The 22,283-nt window shown below is 37.9% G+C and overlaps 1 protein-coding gene across 9 annotated transcripts in view; it reads right to left on the bottom strand.

The window, feature by feature from the left end:
- HERC1 (HECT and RLD domain containing E3 ubiquitin protein ligase family member 1) overlaps positions 1 to 22,283 on the bottom strand; it is a 252,265-nt gene that overhangs the window by 103,665 nt on the left and 126,317 nt on the right. For all 9 annotated transcript variants that reach the window (XM_027765801.1, XM_027765792.1, XM_027765774.1 and 6 more), the window contains 6 exons: positions 20,865 to 20,979; positions 20,656 to 20,776; positions 18,828 to 18,999; positions 15,426 to 15,738; positions 14,862 to 14,982; positions 8,505 to 8,556 (listed from right to left, as the gene is read on the bottom strand). In XM_027765801.1, the coding sequence (XP_027621602.1) occupies positions 8,505 to 8,556; positions 14,862 to 14,982; positions 15,426 to 15,738; positions 18,828 to 18,999; positions 20,656 to 20,776; positions 20,865 to 20,979 (894 nt within the window). The remainder of the gene's footprint in view (positions 1 to 8,504; positions 8,557 to 14,861; positions 14,983 to 15,425; positions 15,739 to 18,827; positions 19,000 to 20,655; positions 20,777 to 20,864; positions 20,980 to 22,283) is intronic.

Genomic DNA, 22,283 nt, shown 5'->3' with positions numbered 1-22,283 from the left:
CGTGTTTGAATATAAGAGCAACCGTCCAACTCCTGTGCTAGTACTAGCTTTAAGTAAACATGTACATGTCCAGTTCTTCACAGCTTTGTCCTGAACTCATCTCAGGCATGTAAATTTGACCATTATAATCCTTAGTCTGCAATATACTCTTAATCATTGGCCATTTTTGTATTATATATCTATTTATAGCAAATACTTGTGAACATACGAACTAGAAAACTTGTAATAATTTGTATCTACTTGTTCTTCCTCCAACCCATCTCCTACCTACAGTTTTATTATCCTGAAGCCTGGCTTTATAGTTCCGTTCTTATTGCTGTTAAATACTGTTTTATGTGCAGTCTTAAGATGAATAATGTCTTGTCTTTTTGTTTTTTTTTTAATTTTTTTTTTGGTTATCTAAAAAAGAGCATAACATTAAGTCTCTTTCATTCAGTGTTACACTGTTGACATCCACGCACATTACTGTGCCACAGTCATGGGTCGTGAGCACGGTTCTTACATCTGACTGCTGTATGGCATCATCTGTATGATGATGGGGATGCACTATACTTCTCCGTTAGGAATGCAATAAAGGAAACCAATAAAATATGCATGGCAAAAACTGTATTTCTTACATATCTAGGTGAAAATGTTAAGGAAGGTAACTACTTAAATACTAAAGCCCACAGAGAAAGCAAATTACCATGATATTGAAAGTATCATCTTATCTTTGAATTACTACATTGGTGTCAGTTAAATCCCAGGACTTCAAAATCAGACACAGAAATTTGTAACAGGGAATGGATATCATAAAGTAACTATTAAACAATTTATATGCATCTTAATAAAATTTAGAATGGTAAATAATACATATGATGTATCTGCCTTCCAAGTTTTAGCAAGATCCTTAAGATCAAAAATTGCTTAGTTTTCAGTTTTCCTGAACATGAAAAAAATTCCAAAAATTTCTTTAAGTTATATAGCTGAATATTCTTTCATGGAGCATAGAAAAAAGTAAAACTTCTAAAAAATAATGTCACAGATGTAAAATATATTAAATTTAAAATATTTAAAGAATAAAGCCATAGACAATCTTTCTTTTTTTTTTTTAAAGGATTATTTTTTCATTTCTGTAAGCACTCCAAATATAGAATCTGTTTTAGCCTTTAACTTAAAAATGATAGGTTTGGTTTCTTGTGTTGAGCTTGCCTTTTCCCTTTTTTCTTTTTCTTTTTCTTTGTTTGCAATGGGGTACATGCACTCCCCAGAGAGGGAGAGAAAGAGAGAGAGAGAGTGATAAATCGCTCCCCAGAGGGGATGGCAACACCACAATCCTTTCTCCTCCATTCTCCTCTCAGGATTTTGGGCACACAGGCCCAAGTGCCCAAAGTGATTTTCAAGCCACTGGGTCCAGGACAAACCACACAGCCAGCCATGTGGGATCCAGGTGCCTTAATCTCTGTGTTACCTGCTGGCCCTGAGCTTGCTTTTTTTTTTTTTCAGTAATAAAATTTTAAAATAAAAAGTTCTTCTGTTCTCCAATACTTATAAAGTTACTTTTCAAAATAAAAATAAAATGTGCAATGAGCTGGTTTTAGAACCACAGAAGTAAAAGACACCTTAAAGATTATTTAGTCCAATTTCCTCAACTGAGGAAACAGAGCCTCAAAGAAATTGGTCTGCCAAATTAATACTACTAAAACCTTAATTTTATGGAAGGTAGTCTAACTTATTATTATTAACTCACAAAGCAACATTCCATCCATGGACATTTCAGTTGCTTGCTTGCATGAAGATTCAATTATGAATCCAGCAATAGTGAACTCCCTTTACATATATCAAAATATCCCATGGAATGGCTGGCCAAGCCCGAAACTAAGTCGTCTGGGTAATTTAAAGCAAGGGCCGGCAACCTTCTGCAAAGCGTCAGATAGTAAACCTCGTAAGCTGCGAGTGCCACAAGGTCTCCATCTATCACAATCACCCATCTCTGAGGTTGTAGTAAGAAAGCACCACAGGTAATACATAAACAAATGAGTGTGGCTGGGTTCCAATAAACCTGATTTACAAAAACGGGCTGCAGCCAGAGCTGGCTACTAGCTGTAGTTTGCCAACCCCTACTTTAAAGGATGAAATTTATTAGGTGCATAACCCAAATAAAACCTTGAATAAAACATAAGAAAGAACAGAAAAGACACTATACAAAAACATTAAGATAATATTTTAACCAAAATATTTAGTCTGACATAAAAATACTCTAAAACACAAAAGCTTACAGTATGAAAATGAGAGATGAAAGAACTTTAATTTTTTATAATTATGATAATTTGGTAACTGGTTTACTCTGTTTTACCTGAATATAGAAAATATGTGTGAAAATCGTAACAACAGCTTTTACATAATAATTGAGACTCTGCCCAATTCTTGCTCAACATTAACTCAGAGTCACCACTATATAAAGAAAATACAACATCCAACGAGAAATTTTTAAGATTGTTTACTTGTCCTTACAACTCTAGTTCTTAAATGGAATTTTCAAAATGAACATGGCAGAGCTGCAATACATACTTTATAAACCATAAAATATGTAGGCAAGCTAAAGGGGGAAAAAAATTAAACATGCCATCATGTACTTGCTTGAAGCTCTTCTTTTTTCTGGGGCTCAACTGGCCAAAAAGGAGTAAATACACTAACATATGAGAATCAGAAGACAAAAGGAGAAATTTGATACAGGAGACAACAATTACATTTGTTCTTTTTTATATAACCTCATTTGAAATGCATAGATAAACGAGCATGTCACCCACACATTATACCATGAAACACACACTGAGATAAATGTTTCCAGTATTATTTTAGCAAAAAAACCCTAACACTGTATTTAAAGACCCAGGGGAGGCAGAGGGCAGAGAATCAAACCGTACATTAAGGATATTTTAAGTAATATCATGACTAACGCTGCCTTCTAAGGTGTTGCTTTGACATCCCATCATTTGTCACTGTGTCAGCTTTGGATTCAGTATGAAAACAAAAATCAAGAATCTGCCAGAAGGTATCATCTTCCTGTGAAGAACCAGCCCAGCTCTGCACAACTATAACAAATCTTTGAAGTATCTATCAAAGTACCAAGGTACCAACAAATGCTGACAGGTTTCAGCAAGAATTTTAACAGGCTGTTATGAAAATGAAGTCAGTCAATATTTACGAAGTGCTTAAAACAAAGTCTGGCATGTAGTAAGTAGTTCTTCAGTATTTAATAAATTCAAGTTTCATATTACCTCTGAAATGCTAAGAAGAAAAAATGTGTTTCATCTATCTCTTCCTACAGTAACTGACGATGTGTTTTTGGTTCTAGAATTTAGCTTTGAAGCCTGTGACCAGGCTAAAGGGATTTGCTCCCATATTTGCTGACTAAGAAGGAACAATCCCGGTTCAACAGCATGAATCTTCACACCCCAAAGCTAAATATTAAAATTATAGGCGAAACCCTCCCAAGGAGAAATTCTGGAGCAAAGAAAGGAGCAGTGAAGAATGTGTCTACAAGCACCACTCCTTGTCATTTAACCCGCTTATTTTTTTCTCTTTTTTTATTAATTTATTTTACATTCATTCACTAAACATCATTATAGCATACAAAATGCTATTTCCCTTGGGACAGCAGGTGGCATGGTGGTTAAGGACACTGGACTCCCACATGACCAACCGCAATTCGAGTCCCAGACCTGGTGGCCTGCTTTCTCACTTTCCAACTCTGTTTCTCACACTCTGTCCCTCTCTGGTCAAATAAAAATAAATAAATAAAGTTAAATAAAATAATTTTTAAAAATGCTATTTCCCATCCAGAATACACTGTAAAGTGGCTTAATCACGTTATCGTCTACAAATAGTTTTTGATTTCTTATTTCTTGTATACTTATGTATCCCCCCCATTTCCCACCATTTAATTTTGGTAAATGCAATGAGACTATATTGTTCTCTCTCTCCTATGTCTTGTATCAAGCTTTCAGTAACTCAGGATTGCTGAGACTAATAAATGCAAAAGCTATAGAAGAGAGAAAACTGTGTTTCTTCCTTAATAATATATCCGCTCAAGGGGAAAAACAAGCATATAGAATTCTTGCTTGGTGGATATCTGCTTGTCCTTCATTACTCAAGTCAGAGTCAGAACCCCTGATGGTTTGAGTGGCTCCAAACAGTTCTCAGACTTGGCAGGGTCATTTGTCCAAATAAAAATAGGAACATTATGGTATCTGGCCATACTGACAACAAAGGAAAAAAACAGGGTGGCTTATTTTATCATCATTTAAAAAGAAAACAAAACAAAACCAAAAAATCCCTTTGTGGTTAAAGAGTAACCACTACATATATAAATGATTTTTAAAATAATTCCTTTCAAAATATAATCTTCTAAATGCATTTTTTTTTAGAGGTTTTTGCCTCAGGGAATGTCCGCTCACCAGGGAGAGAGAAAGAGACAGTGAGAGGGAAAGTGAGAAATCACCCTCCAGGAGGGATGACCATGCCACAATCTCATTCTCCTCCCGGGATCTTGGACACACATACACACATGCCTGGCACAATTTTCAAGCCACCGGGTCCAGAACTCAAACCATGGACAGCCATGAGGGAATCCAGCAATGTAACCACTACACCATCTGCTGGTCCCTCTAAATGCATTTTCATAAACACCATTTTGAAGGAAAGTCATATAATAAGAAAAACAAAAGTATTAATTACATACTTTTATTGCCAAATGCACAAACTCTAGGATTCATGATACCAAAATAAATTATTTTTGCTGTCCTTCCTAAAATAATAACTCTTCTATGTTATAGTCACCTATCCCTAGTAGCAAAACTATCAGCAATCGTTTTTCTTGGAAACATGAAAATGAAATGATTATTAGAATAAGTGATATAATATTAAGTGATATGATTTTTTTTCTCGATTCCCAAAGGTTGCATGTGCTTGACAGAGAGAGACAAAAGGAAGGAAAGTGAGAAAGCACTCCCAATGGGGCAGTCATGCCACAATCCCCTCTCAACTTCTCCATTTCTCCACCAATCAGGATGTTCTGAGCATACACATACACACACACACACGCGCGTGTGCGTGCACACACACACCTGGCATGTTTCTCAAGCTGCCAAAGCACAAGGCTGGCCATGAGGTTGGCCATGAGGGATCCAGCTGTCTTATCTACCACACTGTGGGCTGGCTCAGTGAAATTTTATAACTAGTTGCCTTCTATGATAACTTCCTACATGGGTAGGAAATTGGTACTACCTTGAATTCTTCAGAAATGACAGTTTATCTGTAAATACACCTTGGATTAATGGCTTAAACAATTATATTTATTTGTATCTAAGACTACAAAAAAAGTACACCTATTTATAGGATTTTTTTAGAGAGATTTTTGTTGTATCTCGCTAGAGAAACAGAAATCACCCCACAGCGGGGATGGTCACGTTGCAATCCCTTCTCCTCCCTTCTCCTATCAGGATTTTTGCCATATATGCACATGTGCCCAGCGTGAGTTTTAAGCTTCCACAGTCGACTACGAGGGAGTCCAGTGATGTAACCAATTTGCCATCTGCTAGTCCCTAGGATAATTGTTTTAAAATATGAACAGGTAGCTACTCTACAACAGTGATTTTTAAGGACTATATTCATTCCTTCTAAGAATTCACATTCAAATGATAGGTTACTGTTAATTCAAAGATAAAGATGTCACTTTGCTTTTATTCCAAAAATATTACTTTGCCATATGCTGACAAAGTTAATACAGACTGCATTATCAAATACGTATTTCCACAAACATGTTAAAGTTTAAGGAAAAAAAGAAGAATGAATTATCACTTCTAAATATAATTAGTGTAGTAGGCTCTTAAACTATAGGCTAGATCCCTTATGCAACTCAGGACATCTGGACCCATCAGCTCTCTAACACTAAATGATAGGCATTTATTAATGTAACATGGAATTTTAAGTGACAATATTCACTTGAGCTAACCAAAATTAGAAAAGTAAATCTTCTGAAAATTTAATTTCTAAGTCAAGTGAATTGTCAATTTTGAAAGAATGATAAAATAATAAAGTGAATATTACATATTATGCTACACATCATTTTCTTTCTTTGCTATCATAAATACCTTGGAATGATTTTTTTAAAAGCCTAGCTGCTGGGTTTCCACGTGTGGTTATGTTCCAGTTTCAAAACACTTTTCAATAAACAAAGCACTAGCTCTGGTTCTTACTTTTCCTAACAGTTCAGAAAAATCATTCACTATGTGTTAATTGTAAGTATATGTTAAAATCTTGCCAAATGATATGCTACAGAAGTAACAACATTCCTTCTTCTGCGTTACCAACACAAAAATGGAAAACTGGTGTATGCATTTCTTCCCCTTGTTCTTCAGTTCTCCCTCTTTTCTGTCTCTCCCTATGGGAGAGAAACCTAACATTCCACCAAGGAAGCTTATTGAGAGAAGGGTTTTAATTCTGAAACACAAAAAACTAATTATCGTGAAAAAAATTTTCACAGGCTTTTAGTAAACCTTCCACTGGTGGCAATTTTGAACATTTCATGGTTTCACAACACCACAGCATAAGTTATTTTAAATAAAAGTGTGAATTAGGGAACCAGTGAATGGCATGGTGGTTAAGGCACTGGACATTCCCAAATCACTGACCACGGTTCGAGTCCCAGACCTGGTGGCTTTCTTTCTCATCTTCTCTCTCTGGTCAAATTAAAAATAAATGAATGAATAAATAAAGTTAAATAAATAATTCTTTGTAAAGAAGTGTGAATGAATAGAGAATACTTCAGAGGGCTTTTAGTTATCCTTGCACTTATATTAGGTCATTGGGAAAGTCATGATGCATTTTTGCATAGAAAAATACATCTTGGTTTTCCCGACAACCTAATATTATCTAAAATTGCTGTTCATTTCCTCTATTTATACATATAGCCACTGAGTTCACTCTATCATTCACTAAGATAGAGATTCTAAGACTTAACATGACACTCTAACATGATTTTTAAAAAAAATGATCAGATCATTTCTTACAAGTTTTATCTTAAAAGGCAAAGAGGGGGAAAATGGAGGTTTTTCCCCTAGAAATTTGCAGTTTGAAAATGTGTATACGGGGTAAACAGAAGTTCCTCCTGTCTTCCCGAAACATTTAAGCTACAACAACTCTCTCAGAACAGGAAAAGAACACGGAAAAGGTATGTACATACCCAGCCCCCATAATGTAATACACTGCTTCTGGGTTTCTGTGGGACTTTTACAAGTTGAAACACATGACGAATGAGAAACAGAACAGATTACCAACTCCTAAACATTCCCAGATTTTAAAAGGTGTACTTCTTAAAGGAAAAAATACGGTTTTCTTTTGAACCCTTCTGTTAAAATGATTCTAAATCGTGTTTTACAATTACATTTCAAGGCCAATCAGATTTGAATATTCCATATATAAAAACGACTACTCCATTTAACCAGATAATTAATATGTTCTTAATACTTACCTCTCTTTCTATGAGATGATGCCAAATCCAAATCAACATTTCGTCTGCCACTTTATTACACCACAGCATAAGTTATTTTAAATAAAAGTGTGAATTAGGGAACCAGTGAATGGCATGGTGGTTAAGGCACTGGACATTCCCAAATCACTGACCACGGTTCGAGTCCCAGACCTGGTGGCTTTCTTTCTCATCTTCTCTCTCTGGTCAAATTAAAAATAAATGAATGAATAAATAAAGTTAAATAAATAATTCTTTGTAAAGAAGTGTGAATGAATAGAGAATACTTCAGAGGGCTTTTAGTTATCCTTGCACTTATATTAGGTCATTGGGAAAGTCATGATGCATTTTTGCATAGAAAAATACATCTTGGTTTTCCCGACAACCTAATATTATCTAAAATTGCTGTTCATTTCCTCTATTTATACATATAGCCACTGAGTTCACTCTATCATTCACTAAGATAGAGATTCTAAGACTTAACATGACACTCTAACATGATTTTTAAAAAAAATGATCAGATCATTTCTTACAAGTTTTATCTTAAAAGGCAAAGAGGGGGAAAATGGAGGTTTTTCCCCTAGAAATTTGCAGTTTGAAAATGTGTATACGGGGTAAACAGAAGTTCCTCCTGTCTTCCCGAAACATTTAAGCTACAACAACTCTCTCAGAACAGGAAAAGAACACGGAAAAGGTATGTACATACCCAGCCCCCATAATGTAATACACTGCTTCTGGGTTTCTGTGGGACTTTTACAAGTTGAAACACATGACGAATGAGAAACAGAACAGATTACCAACTCCTAAACATTCCCAGATTTTAAAAGGTGTACTTCTTAAAGGAAAAAATACGGTTTTCTTTTGAACCCTTCTGTTAAAATGATTCTAAATCGTGTTTTACAATTACATTTCAAGGCCAATCAGATTTGAATATTCCATATATAAAAACGACTACTCCATTTAACCAGATAATTAATATTTTCTTAATACTTACCTCTCTTTCTATGAGATGATGCCAAATCCAAATCAACATTTCGTCTGCCACTCTATTGAAAGTAAAACATAAATTTAAAAAATTTAATTGTGACAAGTATTTTAACTTAACAGACTACCCAGATAAAAAGTAATCTCTGTAATTATAGCAATATCCTACTTACTCATCAATCAAGTCAGACTAATAAAAACAACTCTAAAAAAACTCCCATAAAAAAAAAATCAAAGTACACATTTATGAACATTGTAAAGTAGAAAATTTTCTTTGTTGTCACCTTTTGTTCTTTGGAATTTTTGTCTTTTATCTTCCAGATACAGTACGATCTTAGATTCCTAAAACCACTAATCTCTAGATTCCTAAAATCACTGCAGGAAAAGTCCACTTTCCAAAATTACTACTCCTTTCTCTATCCTCTTTCTTTTTTCTTTCTTTTTTGAGAAATTTCTGCTATAGGGCATGTGCATTCGTCAGAGACACAGAAAGAGACACAGAGAGAGAAAGTGAGAAATGATCCCTCCCTGGGGGTGGGGGGGTGACCATGCTGCAATCCTTTCTCCTCCATTCTCCTCTCAGGATTTTGGGCATTCACACACATGCACACACACACAACTGGCATGAGTTTCAAGTCACCAGGTCCAGGACTTGAACCCCATTCAGCTAATTGAGAGTCTAGTGCCTTAACTACCATGCCACCTGCTGGCCCCCTTCACTTTCTTTTAAAAACTTCCACTAGTCTCAGTTAGATATTTAGAAGAAGATAATCTGATGAATCTATACTAACAGAAAAATAACACAGTCCTAAGCCTTTTACTAATATTTAGAAAGAAATCAAAATATTTTTAAAAACTTGTTAAAATAGATGAATCTCAAACAGGTGAAACTGTACACAGCTTAATACAACATTATTTCATTCTTTCTTTCAGGGAGAATGGAAATACATTTCTGTATGTGTCTGGTGGGGGGGGGCAGGGTGCAGACAACTGTCTACTTTGTCCATACACAGAGCCAACCATACACAAACCACATACGACTTAAGTTTATGCATGGACTTGGCATTGTGGCCTTAGCAATTTCAACTGTACTCTAGCACACAATAAAAAATGTTAGTGCCAAAGAAGTAAGACTGCAGAAGTGACAAAATAGACCTGAGAAACATCACTGTAGAAAATCTTTACCAGATCACATATTATAGACACACCCATGTCATGAGGGTTCATGGACGAAGTGAATCTCAGGCCTCAGAGCCAAAAATACATGTGTTTCTCTTGAACCAGCCATTTGTTTTTATTTTCGAGGTACTAGACTGATGTTAACTCATTATATTCTTCCTGTTTGTGACCCACCTCTAGCAGAATACCGCTAAGATGTGCAGGTCTGACCCAGGACTTTATCTTCCTCACGGCTTTTTCCAGTCTTAATGCATTCACCTAATCTGTCCTTTGGTAAGGCATTTATTTTTGTCTCCTAAGTTAAACCCCTTGAGAAACGAGGGACTAGTCTGTAAGAGCGCAGTAGGAAATGTTGGTAAGGATGACAACAGTCTATGAAGCAGTTCAACTTAGGTTTAGCACTCTGTGTTTACTAAAACAGAAAAGAAGATAATATATCCCATAATGCACTTTGTTAAAGGGTGTTAAAACGAAGACTTAGCATTCTGGTTAACTCCAGTCATTTTAAAGAAGCACTGCACTCAGTAATAATCCATAGTAAATGAGGCACTACTGGATAGCAAAGATGATGAATGGTGATTTTAAATAACCTCACGCAGTATAGAAGGGTAACATGTTTCAGTTGGAAAAACGGAAACTTTCCCCTCTGCTTGCTCTTCATCTCTCTGAGGCTCTCCAAAGCTTCAGGCTCAGGACAGATCTCCCTTCATCAGCAATGAAATCTACTCTCCCTCCAGTTCTTGTCTTTTCCATTTTTTATGACATACCTGCCTAAGTATTCCATAAGTAAAGACAACTATGAGTCAATCTTTTTTTGAAAATGTGTTTGTTAATCTTTTTAAAATTTTTATGAAAATGGGGGACCAGCAGATGGTGTAGTGTTACATCATTGTACTCCCACATGGCTGACTGTGGTCTGAGTCCTGGACCCGGTGACTTGAAACTCATGCCATGTGCGAGTGCATGTGTGTCCAAGATCTCGGGAGGAGGATGGAGGAAAAGGGATTATGGCATGGCTATATATATTCACACATACACACACACACACACACACATATGTGTGTGCACATGCACACGCACACACAACACCCATATAATGCAAACTAGACAATGAAAAATGAACCAAAAAAACTAAATGAACAATCTTGGCAGTTAAATCTAGGGCCAATCCTCCTCCATTGATCTGTTTTCCCCATTTATAATTTTCAAGATGTTTTAAATTATATTACTGAGTTTGTTCTTCACAGCAACACTGCTGAGGAAAGCATAACTGGTAGTATCACTCCTCATTTCAAAGGTAAAGAAATTGGGGCTCAGGTTAAATGTCTTGCCCAGTTGAAGTTCATAGTGAGCCTTAAGACCGTTCTTTAACATAGAGTTCATTATTTGTTTACAAAAATTATCCATCATTTTACAGCATGTAAAGCACTGTGTAAAAGAGATCAGGGGCATTTAGAAAAAAAAATGGGCAGAAATACTAGTTACACATACTAGTCTAACACGAGACAGGTAGGGTTTGTTTGAGTGCTAACGAACTGTCAAGGGAATAACAGGGAGAGTCACTATGAATAAAGTAATTTAGGAAAGCTTTCTATAAGAGGTAACATTTGAGCCAGTCCTTAAGGGAAAGGCAAGACTTTGGCAAGTAAGTATTAGAGAAGGACATTTAAGGTAAACAGTACTTGGGCCAGTCCTGTAGCAGTGGTTAAGCCCTGTGCATTGGAGGATAGATTCCATATGGCTGACCATAGTTTGAATCCTGGCCCCTCCACACACCAAGTGCATGTGTGTGCCTGCCCAAAATCCTGAGGGGGAGGAGGAATGGAGGAAAAATGACTGTACATGATCACGCCCTGATAGCGGGCATTCTCTCTCTCTCTCTCCAGTGCACATGCCCTCTGGAAATTAAAAAAAGAAAAAAGGAAAGAGAGAGAGAGAGAGAGAGAGAGAGAGAGGAAGGAAGGAAGGAAGGAAGGGAAAATGCAAGCAATGCTTGAACAGAGACTCAAGGGGGTATATCTGGGATCTGGCAGATTGAATGACTAAGAAAAAAATATAGATTCCTGGGGGGCAGGAAACTTGCTTCAAAATCAAGTAGGTAATAGTTTCTAAAATCTTTCATTTCTGAGTACAGAGTCACTGGGAAATTTTTTTTGGGGGGGTAGGTTTTTTCTATAGGGTGTGTGAGTTCAACAGGAAGACAGAGAGAGACAGAGAGACAGAAAGTAAGAAATCACCCCCCAGGGGAGATGGCCACACTGCAATCACTTCTCCTCCATTCTCCTCTCAGGATCTTGGGCACGCACACACACGTGCCAGGGAGAGTTTAAGCCTCTGGGTCCGAAACTTGAACCGTGGTTGGCTACATAGGAGTCCAACGACATAGCCATTATGCTAACTGCTAGTCCCGGGAATTTTTTGAGTAGGAAGGTAGTAAAATGAAAGCTGTTTTTCTGTTGTGTGTGATTTTTTAAAAATTATTTAATTTTATTTATGATTATTATTTGTAATTTGACCAGAGAGACAGAAGAAAGTGAGAAAGTAAGCCCCCTTACTTCTGAGTCTGGGACTTGAACTACAGTTGGTCATGTGAAAGTCCAGCGCCTTCACTACCATGCCACCTTCCAGCCGTGTGTGTGTGTGTGTGTGTATGTATATATGTATGTGTGTGTGTGTGTGTGTGTGTGAGCTCTAACTTTAACAGTAGTGATTAACAAAGTGAATCTGGAAAAAGGAGAGAGATACATTTAAAAACTCTTAGTTCAGGGGGAAAAAAAATAGGGCCTGAATTAAAGAATGGAAAGGACTGGGCTACCCCTATAGCACATTTGTTAAGAGTTGTGCATTGGAAGCTAGATCCCACAGAGCCAAAAATGGTTTGAATCCCAGCCCTGGCAGCCTGATGTACATGCCAAGCACACTCGTGCATGCATGCCCAAAAAACTAACATTAAGAAATGGTGGGACCAGCAGTTAGCATAATGGCTATGTCGCTGGACTCCCACGTAGTCGACAGCAGTTCGCGTCCTGGACCCGGTGGCTTAAACTCACGCCAGGCGCATGTGTGTGCATGCCCAAGATCCTGAGAGGAGAATGGAGGAGAAGGGATTGCGGCGTGGCCACCCCCCTGGGGAGTGATTTCTCATTTTCTGTCTCTCTGTCTCTGTCTGTCTGGTGAGCACACATGCCCCATAGCAAAAAACCTCTTCAAAAAAAAATAATAAATGGAGGAAAAGGATTATAGCATGATTATGCTCCAATGGGAGGGTTCTCTCTCTTTTTCTCTCTCTCATGCACATGAGCACACATGCCATCTGGCAATAATAAAAATTTTAAAATAAGAATGAAAAGGAATTAATGAATATAGAAATGTTGCCAAAAGAGATGAGACTGTCATCCACAAGCTCAACAAATACTTCCCGACTATCGATTTAGTTGTCCGGAAAGTCATGACTTTTTTTCGTGCAAGAATGTGTCATGACTTTCCCAACAACCTAACACTATGTGCCAGGCAATATTACAGGTGCTTGGGGTACAAAAGTTAATAAAACTGCAGGAGTTCTCTATCTTCAAAAAGCTTATATTCTAGTACGGACTACCAGAAACTGGCCGGTTAATATAATAAATATGTAAATTATGTTAATATACGCTATTTAAAAAAAAAAGAAAAAAACAGAGAAAGGCAAGAGGGACTGAAAGTGGATGTGCAGAAGGGAGAGAAATTGCCTTTTTAAAAAAGCATGGTCAAGATAGGCTTCACTGAAAAAGTAACATCAAAATGAAGAATGAAAGTGAGGGAATTAGCCATGTACACAAAGCATTTCCCCTTGGAAGGAAGAGCCAGGTAAAGGCTCTAAGGGGGACTTGTGCAGTATGTTCGTGGGACAGCCAAGAGCCCAGTGAAGCAGCAGAAGGGGAGGTCTGGGAAGTGGGGGCCAGGTCAGGTAGGGCCTGTCATGCAAGCACTCGGATTTATACTGAGAGTCATCACAGGATTTTGAGCAGAGAGGTGACATGATCCACATTTTAAATTTTTCATGAGAGTAGGGCCTGTCTAGATAATGAGACTGACTAGACTGGAGGAGAGGATTCTCACTGGACTGCAAGTCAGGGAGTGTGGATGGGGCACAGAAGACACTGGGGAGGAAGGATAAAGGAGGAGGTACAAACAAAACATCTGAAAGAGACTTGCTTGAAGACATTGTTCAACACTCCCTAGGTTAAGAATCTTTTATGCCTGGACATTTTTTTTAAATAGTAGCTTTTTGAATATATAGTACTTTATACTTTTATATGTTTTGTCTCAATTCATACAACAGAGAAATTTCAGAATGAAAAGTGGAGGTTATAAGTCAATTAGCCCCCCAAAACAATTTCTACTTGAGATGTCACATGACATGACCAAAAACTCACAGCTCCTCAGCAACTGACTCAGAGCCAGAAGTGTGACACACCAGGCACACCAAAGACACCACTATTTTCACACCACACCACGGAACTCGAAAGCCCAGAGAATTCAGAGCACATATAGAATCACACAGGGGGCGGAAAACAGCCAAAATGAAAAGGCACGACCAGGTCCCAGCCCTGAATTCTTCAAACTCTTCACTGTACACTTTATCTTACTGGTCACACTACAGCACACCTTTTCCTTATTCCTACTTTTTATTTAAGTCAGTATGTTCTTTGATTTTTAACCTAAATGCCTGCAGTCTAAGTGCTGAGGCTTTTTTGGTAAGAGACTGAGAGCTACCAAAAGACAGTAAGTACAAGAGGATGAAGGGGCCAGGAGATAAGAGAAAGAGTCAGGGATGATCCAAGGTTTCCAGCCCAAGTAGTTAGAGCACCACCTACCAAGATAGAGAATATGAAAAAAGCAGGTCTGGGAGAAAGATGAGTTCACCTTGGGAAAGGTTAAGATTGGGATACATATTCAGGTAAAATGGCCATCAAGAAATCGGATATATGAATTTGGAGTTTAGGAACAAGTCGGGGCTAAAGACAGAAATCATTAACATATAGATGGTAAATATTTATGCAATATAATTATTATCCTATTTCTCTTACAGTCCTTTTTTTAAAAGTCTTTGTACAACTAAAATAAACTACATTACTAATTCTAACCAAAACCTTATGTACCTGTACCTTGAAAACAAAAATCCTTCTTTACTGAAGCTGGGTATACCTACCAGTGCGTAACCCTCTTCATCTGATTCAGGCTGAGACAAATCAGATTCACTCCTCGATTTGATCAGTCTATAATTTGGACTTGCGTGGACTAGCCGGCTCTCTGCAGTAAGACTTTCACTCCTGTCTCGCATGCACAAAGAAAAGTTTTTTGATTTGGGACTGTTAGTGAACATAAAATTGAATGGAACTAGTAGCATAGAGATAATACACACACCCACACACGATGAGGGGTAACTATGTCTACTCGTAAGAATTCTGACACATGTCTTAGCCCAAAGCCCTTGGCAAAAAAAAACTGCATCTACTAAATTATAGAAAAATCACTACCTATGTTTTCAAATGCTATTATTTACATTTATGAAAAATGATGCTGCCTTATTTAACCAGCAATTTACAGTCCATGCTGAATCAGTATCACTGTTTAAATTCATCCTGGTCTATATGCATTTCCTCCTCCACATCTGTGTTAATTTTGGAACGGTGTAAATATGAGAATAAGCCATTTACTGCACAAAGTAACGTAGGGAGGAGGGTAATGTTTTTCAGTTTCTAGTCCATCCCACCTGGTCATAAGTCCACCCCCTTCAGAGGTGCTGGTTGAAGGTTGCTGCAACTGTCCTTCCTCCCTTCGCTTCTGAAGCTCATCGATCACAGGACTGACTCCTAGTATTAACAGGGCACACCGGTGGATCACAGAGTTGCAGGCGGCAGTGTACACATCCTGACCTTCGGGAAGGTCTGTGCTGACCCTTCGCTCTTGCTGAGCCTGAGGAGGCGGGTCATCAGCTCGCACGCCAGGCCCTGCCCCACTGTTCATTCTGTCTCGGTCTCGGCTACGAGCTACTTCACGGGCTGAGAGGAAACACTGAAAGATTTCTGTAACATGTAACACAAAAACAAGGTCTTAACACATGGGGAGAGAAGAGCAAAGAAAATAATGATAAAAATAGTCAAAAAGTTTGGACCAAAAACTGACTGAAAGAGGGAAAAAATTATTTTTAGACATTAAATATAGCATAGTAACAATTAAATTATACCTAAAATTATATCTAAAGTGTATTAAAACATTACAGTTCTCATAAAAATTATAATAAGAAACACTCATATGCCTTTACAGAAAGTAGATTTGACAATTCTATCCTTAATCTCATTAACGAGTTAGGCCGGGGGTTCTCAAAGTGTGGTCCCAGGCCAGCAGCATCAGAATCATTGGGGTACTTGTTAGAAATGCAAATTACCAGCCCAATCCAGACCTTCTGACTCAGAAGCTCTAGATGTGGGACCCACTAACGAATTTTTTTTTAACAAGTTTTCCAGCTGATTCTGAAGTCTGTGAAGCACTAGGTTAGGTTAAAAAAAAAAAAATGCTTATTTCTGGAATGTTCATGACCTCAGTATGAAAAAAGTCAGGTCATAAAGGAAACAGACAAAATTTAAATACACTAGTTAAAATGAAAAGCCCCCTCTACTCCTTCCAATGTCCATTTAATTCTTAATGCCTAAGAGACTTTGCTGGATCTTAAACACATTAAATAAATACAATCACCAAAGGTCTTTGCTGAAACAGAATTTGGTTACAACACATGGACAAGGTGTTTCTAGGTCAGATGGCATCACAAGAATGTTCACCCGATGGCAGTCCTTCCCCAGTTCACAAGTGTGAAAAGTCAGGAGTTGGGGCCAGCAGGTGACATAGTGGTTGTGTCACTGGACTCCCACATGGCCGCATCACTGGACTTGCATGTGGCCAACCATGGTTTGAGTCCCGGACCTGGTGGCTTAAAATCACACAGGGAATGTGTGCGTGTGTGCCCAAGATCCTGAGAGGAGAATGGAGGAGAAGCTATTGTGGCATGGCCATCCCTTTCCCCAGGAGAGTGATTTTTCTCATTTCTCTCTGTCTTTCCAGTGAATACACACACCCTACAGCAAAAATCTTTTTTAAAAAAGTTGGGAAAGTTAACAGGGTTCTGATGCAATGGTAAATACTTCACAACAGTAAAATTATTGTTTGGTCAAATTAGAAGTAAAGATGGTATTCCTAATGGGGAACTCCCACAGAAAAGTTGGCCAAATACCAGATTCATGTGTTAACATGGAAGTACAAATACAAACTTTCAAAATGGATCTGTGTATTTTATAGAATTAATATGACAACATTTTTGTAAAAGTTCCTTAATTCTATATAAATCAAAGCAACAAACCCTCTCCAAGCCCAGAGCCAGAAGTAAGCTAAGGTAGTTAAAAGACTGGTCGTTGGAGTTTTGGGAAGAACTGCCTCTAATTCACCTGCTACTAACTGTGGCCCTAGGCCCTAGCCTTAGTTTACCCATCTGCATAGTAGGGAAATACTAAGACTTACCTCATAAAACTGTGAAAATTATGAGTTATCTATGTGAAGCACTTGACCCAATGCTCAGCATGTAATAACCCAATGCCCAGCAAAAATCATAGTTAATTTAAAAATGATTACCTCCCAGATGGCTACTATGCTTTCTTTTATTGTAACTGAGGATTATTCTTTGTTACTATTTCCTCTTTAGCCTTTGCCTCCAGGAATTTCTAAACTACTGAGGTGTTGGAAAAGTCATGACAAATTTTTTCTATACAAAAATGCATCATGACTTTTCTGACAATCCAGTAAGTTTTAAATTTAATTGCAAAAGTTCCTTCAGCCTAGATATTTAAAATACAATTATTCTCCTTCCCTATCTCCCTCTTCTTTTCTTACACATTAGTAGTTTCATCTTATTTAAATGGCTTTGGGTTTTGTTTTAAGCCACTACAAAATCATTTTTAGAAATAAGCGGAACACAAATAATTTGATAATACAGTATCAAGTTCATTGATTAATACAATTTTAACATCAAATGCATATAGGTGGACACGTTTCATAGATAAGTACAGAAAGTCTTATTCATCTAATCAATAGAATTTTCAATCTCTGTGGAAAACATGGAAGCTTCTCAAAAATCTATAAATAGAACTTCCACATAATCCAGTAATCTCACTCCTTGGTATTTATCCAAAGAATAGAAAAACACTCAACTGGCAAGACACTTGCACATCCATGTCTACTGAAGCATTACTCACAACTGCTAAAACACAGAACCTACCTAAATGTCCAAAAACTGATCACTGGGTTGAAACACTGGGGCACATTTATACCATGGAACATTAGTTATAAGAAACAGTGAGATACTGCCATGTGACTCAAAGTGGATGATACGTAAGCTTTCACATTAAATGAAGTGAGCCAGCCTGTGAAAGATACACATCACATGTCCCCAGTCAATTTGTCCTGAGGGTCTATGGCAAGAGGTTGAGTGATCTGAAGATGTGATGGTAGAGAGGTTGATTTGGATGCCAGAGAGTGTAATGGAGGGCGTGGCTGGTAGAGGGTAGGCAGTGGAAGGTGGAAGGCAGGTGTGAGGTGCAAGGGGAGAACACATTTGACAGATGAAAAATGTTAAAAAAAAAAAAAAGTGACTGAATTTTCATGTATACTCTCACTCAAAAACTGAAATGGCAGTGTAGGCCATGGGTAAAATTTATAATTTTACATTTTATCCACAGAGAATAATTTGGCTTTGCCAATAGACATAAGAGGTGGCTCTCTTTCTCACCATGCAGAGGATTACCAGACTGATGGACAACTCAGGACCCCCAGAGGACATATTTTGAATAGCTTACTCAGAGGCTCATGGGTGCCAGCTATCACGTGAGGCTCAGTGGAACAGGCTTCCAGAGCTCTACAGCCCTGAGCACGTGACGTAAGTGCATCAGAACAACACCAGCACGCTGTAAGAGCCCCTAGAGTGTTGGCTGATGCAAATTCAGATCACCAATAGAATATTACAGCCTTTCAGAAAAACTGGGGAGAAACAATGCTCTCTTTCTCAAGTCAGTTCCCCTTCAAAAACGAGGGCCACGGGGTGTACTGTAAAGGAAGAAGGAGTACTCACTGCCGGCCGTCATCACTTCATGCTCCCGTTCTTCCTCCTCATCCTCTGGCTCTGGATGCCCCTCTTCCCGGTCTCTTTCAGCCTGTTCTTCCATTTCGGCTTCTTCATCAATGGTCCGGGTAAAGGAGTGCTCTTGAGGATCAACATCTGCAGAGTCTTGGTTTTCTGAGATCTTAAAAAAATGACCGGAAATCTCACTGAATGTACTTTTCAAAACCTCATTAAACCTTAGCTATTTTTTATCATGGAAAATATTGATGATAATAATAATACATAAATGTAACTGCAAAAACCACAGAAGATACACAGGATAAATCTTCAAAGTTAAAATGAATGTATGTACACGAATATATACGTAGACATAAACATGCCCTCTCTTCCTCAGTATTTTGATTAAAATGTCATGTTATCCCTTGATTTATATCTATATTGCTGTAAAGTTGTAAAAGCCTACAGAGCTACAACTTAAAAATGAGTTAGGTTGAACAGGACACAAGTATAAGAAGAACACAATCTTGATTCCATTCAGTTTCCTTCAAGTTGTATGTTACTACTTTCTATGAAGGTTTAATCATTCTAAATTTATAACAGTATTTAAAAAAATGTTTTTTGGCCTTGGTGAAGAAACCAAAAATTAGAAATCTGGTGAGGTCAGATTTCTTTTCCACAGTGGTTAGATGACCGAGCAGCATCTAAATAAAGGAAGTGTCCCCTTACAGCAGGCACTCCGAGAGTCACAAACACCATAACAGTTATCATTTCTCTCACAAATTTCAGTATAAAGCACAAATAAAAAAATTTAATTATCTTCTCAGATCCACAGTAGAAGTTATTTTGTGATTCATGATGAGTAAATAACAGGAATTTCATAAATTTGGGGATACCCAACAATGAGACTCATACTCTTAAATAATTTATTTTGATAATACATGAATTTCAAATCTGAACCTCAAAAAAAAAAAGGCGAATTAATACAAGGACTCTGGAAGTCACTGACAAACAGATCCACAAATATTAAGTCAGTGCATGCCAAAATCTACTATAATACAAACGTAGATGGAGTTTTGTTTTCTAAATCTAAGAACTACACACACAGTGGAGGGCAAAGCACTCAACACATAAAGTTCCAGTAAGCACTGCTGGCAATGTATTCTCCAGGCTTGGAGAATGATAAGATCCTGTGATTATGTACTTTAAAAATCTCCCACTTTTGTTGTAAGAATTACTTCTGGACTATCCTTGAAAAATGGCTTCTATCTTTACTTCCAGTGGTGGACAACTCTAATCATAAAAATGCCTATTTTACTATTTTTCTTCAGCTAAAACCAAATGATTCCTCTTTCAATTACCTTCTGGCTCTAATAGCACTCTCTGGAACAATAAAGAACATGCTAGTTTTCACTTCTCCATGCTGAACATTTTTATGCTTTTCATTTCTTGTATAAGATGGTTTTGGGACCTTGCATCAATCTGAGATGTTTGTTAATGTCTCTCAGAAATTACTGCACCTCAAATTAAACAGGATGCTTCGAGCATATGTCTAATCAGCATATGAGAGAGAAGTAATGTTTCCTATGATTTGGACAATTCAGTTTGTTACTATTAATACCACTCATGTAGCCTAACACTATGTAAACTTTCTTAGCAAACATATCGCACTTGATACATGAGGTTAAATAAACCCCAAATCTTTCATTCTTGTATTTTTTCACTAGAAAAACACTAAATATTGCAATAACCTATGCACAATTTTTCCTTCCATGTATCAATGGAACTATCTCTCACAGCTTGGCAGAAAACAGAAAAATGAATTAATTTCCAACTTTACCCATCTGTCTCGTGATGAAGATCTGGTCTGAATAAGTTCAAGATTCTTGCAAGCAAGTAAACGACTTCGTACTTTGTACACACAACGGTACACTTCTGATAAGCTTTTACCAGGTTGATATCTAAATGTAGAACCAAAGTAGAAGAGTTACCTAATTTCTAACATCATGAGAGCAAATATTTGTCTGAGGATAGTTTTAAGTTACTTGCCGGCTTTCTCCACATGCTTGACTAAGTAAATTTGTGTGTTTCAGAAGAGCTGCAAGAACAAATCTAGACACAGTGTCCAAGAGTGACTCATTACTTAAAGTTGCACTGTCCCAATCTGAAAATAAAAATGATGCATTGACATTTACAAGGGCTCAGAAAACAGTTCAGAGGCCATTTTATAGCTTTAGTCACCCGAGAGTTGAATTTTATCATCTTTCTGAACAGTTACATAACAAAATGCACCTCCTATCGATAGATCCCACATGTTATTCTAGGCTCCGAAGACACAGAAGTGAACAAACTAAGTCCCTAATCCCCCTGAGCTTGTATTCTTGTTAGGAGAAGGAAACAGGAGACACAATAAATAAAAACAAGAGTATGCTATGGAGAAAAGTAACGGAGGACTAAGAAGAGGGAATACTAGACTGTGAGGAACTACTATTTTTATAAAGGGTGATCTAGGAGGTTTTTTAATAAGGCTATATTTGAGCAAAGATTAAATGAAGTAGGTAGGGGAAGAAGCCCACATGGGAAGAGTGTCCCCTCAGAAAAAGCAAGGACAGAGGACCTAAGGTGGTTTGAGAAGGCCAAGGTGGCTGAAGTCAAGTGTGGAGACCTAAGACTGGTAGAAGACACCAGGGAGTCATTTAGGGCTATGTCACAGTGGCTTTGCAGGATACCAGGGCAACTCCTCTAGGTTTTACTCTGAGGAAAATGAGATGGCTGTGAACAAAGGTATCACATGCCCTCATTGTTTTTTTGTTTTGCTTTGGTTTTGTTTTTTGCTACAGGGCATGTGCAAGTCGCTAGGGAGAGACAGTAAGGAGGAAAGTGAGAAATAACACCCCCCCACACCCCATACACATGCCGAGGTGGGAATGACCACACTGCAATTCCTTTTCCTCCTAGGATTTTGGGCATGCATACACATGCTCCCAGTGTGATTTTCAAGATGCCAGGTCCAGGACTCAAACCACAGTTGGCCAAGTAGGAGTCTACCACTTTAACCACCATGCTACCTGCTGGCTCCAATTGTAGTTTTTAAAGTTCACTCTGTTTGAGACCAGCAGGTGGCATAATGGTTACGTTGCTGGACTCCCACATGGTCGAACACAGTGTGAGTCCCAGATCAGGTGGCTTAAAACTAATGCTGGGTGGGACCAACAGTTAGCGTAATGACTATGTTGCTGAACTCCCATGTAGTCGACCACGGTTCGAGTCCCAAGCCCAGTGGCTTAAACTCACACCGTGTGATCCTGAGAGGAGAATGGAGAAGGGACTGTGGCATGGCCATCCCCTCCCCCCCCGCGGGGGGGGATGATTTTCTTGCTTTCTTTCTCTCTGTCTTTCTGGCGAGTGCACGTGCCCTATAGCAAAAACCTCTCTCTCAAAAAAAAAAAAAAAAAAAAGAGAGAAAAA

This window comes from Tupaia chinensis, unplaced genomic scaffold (genome assembly GCF_000334495.1).
Source record: "Tupaia chinensis unplaced genomic scaffold, TupChi_1.0 Scaffold000063_1, whole genome shotgun sequence".
Lineage (NCBI taxonomy): Eukaryota > Metazoa > Chordata > Mammalia > Scandentia > Tupaiidae > Tupaia > Tupaia belangeri.
The sequence above is the reverse complement of the archived record's forward strand: the minus strand, read 5'-3'. Positions and strand labels throughout refer to the sequence as shown.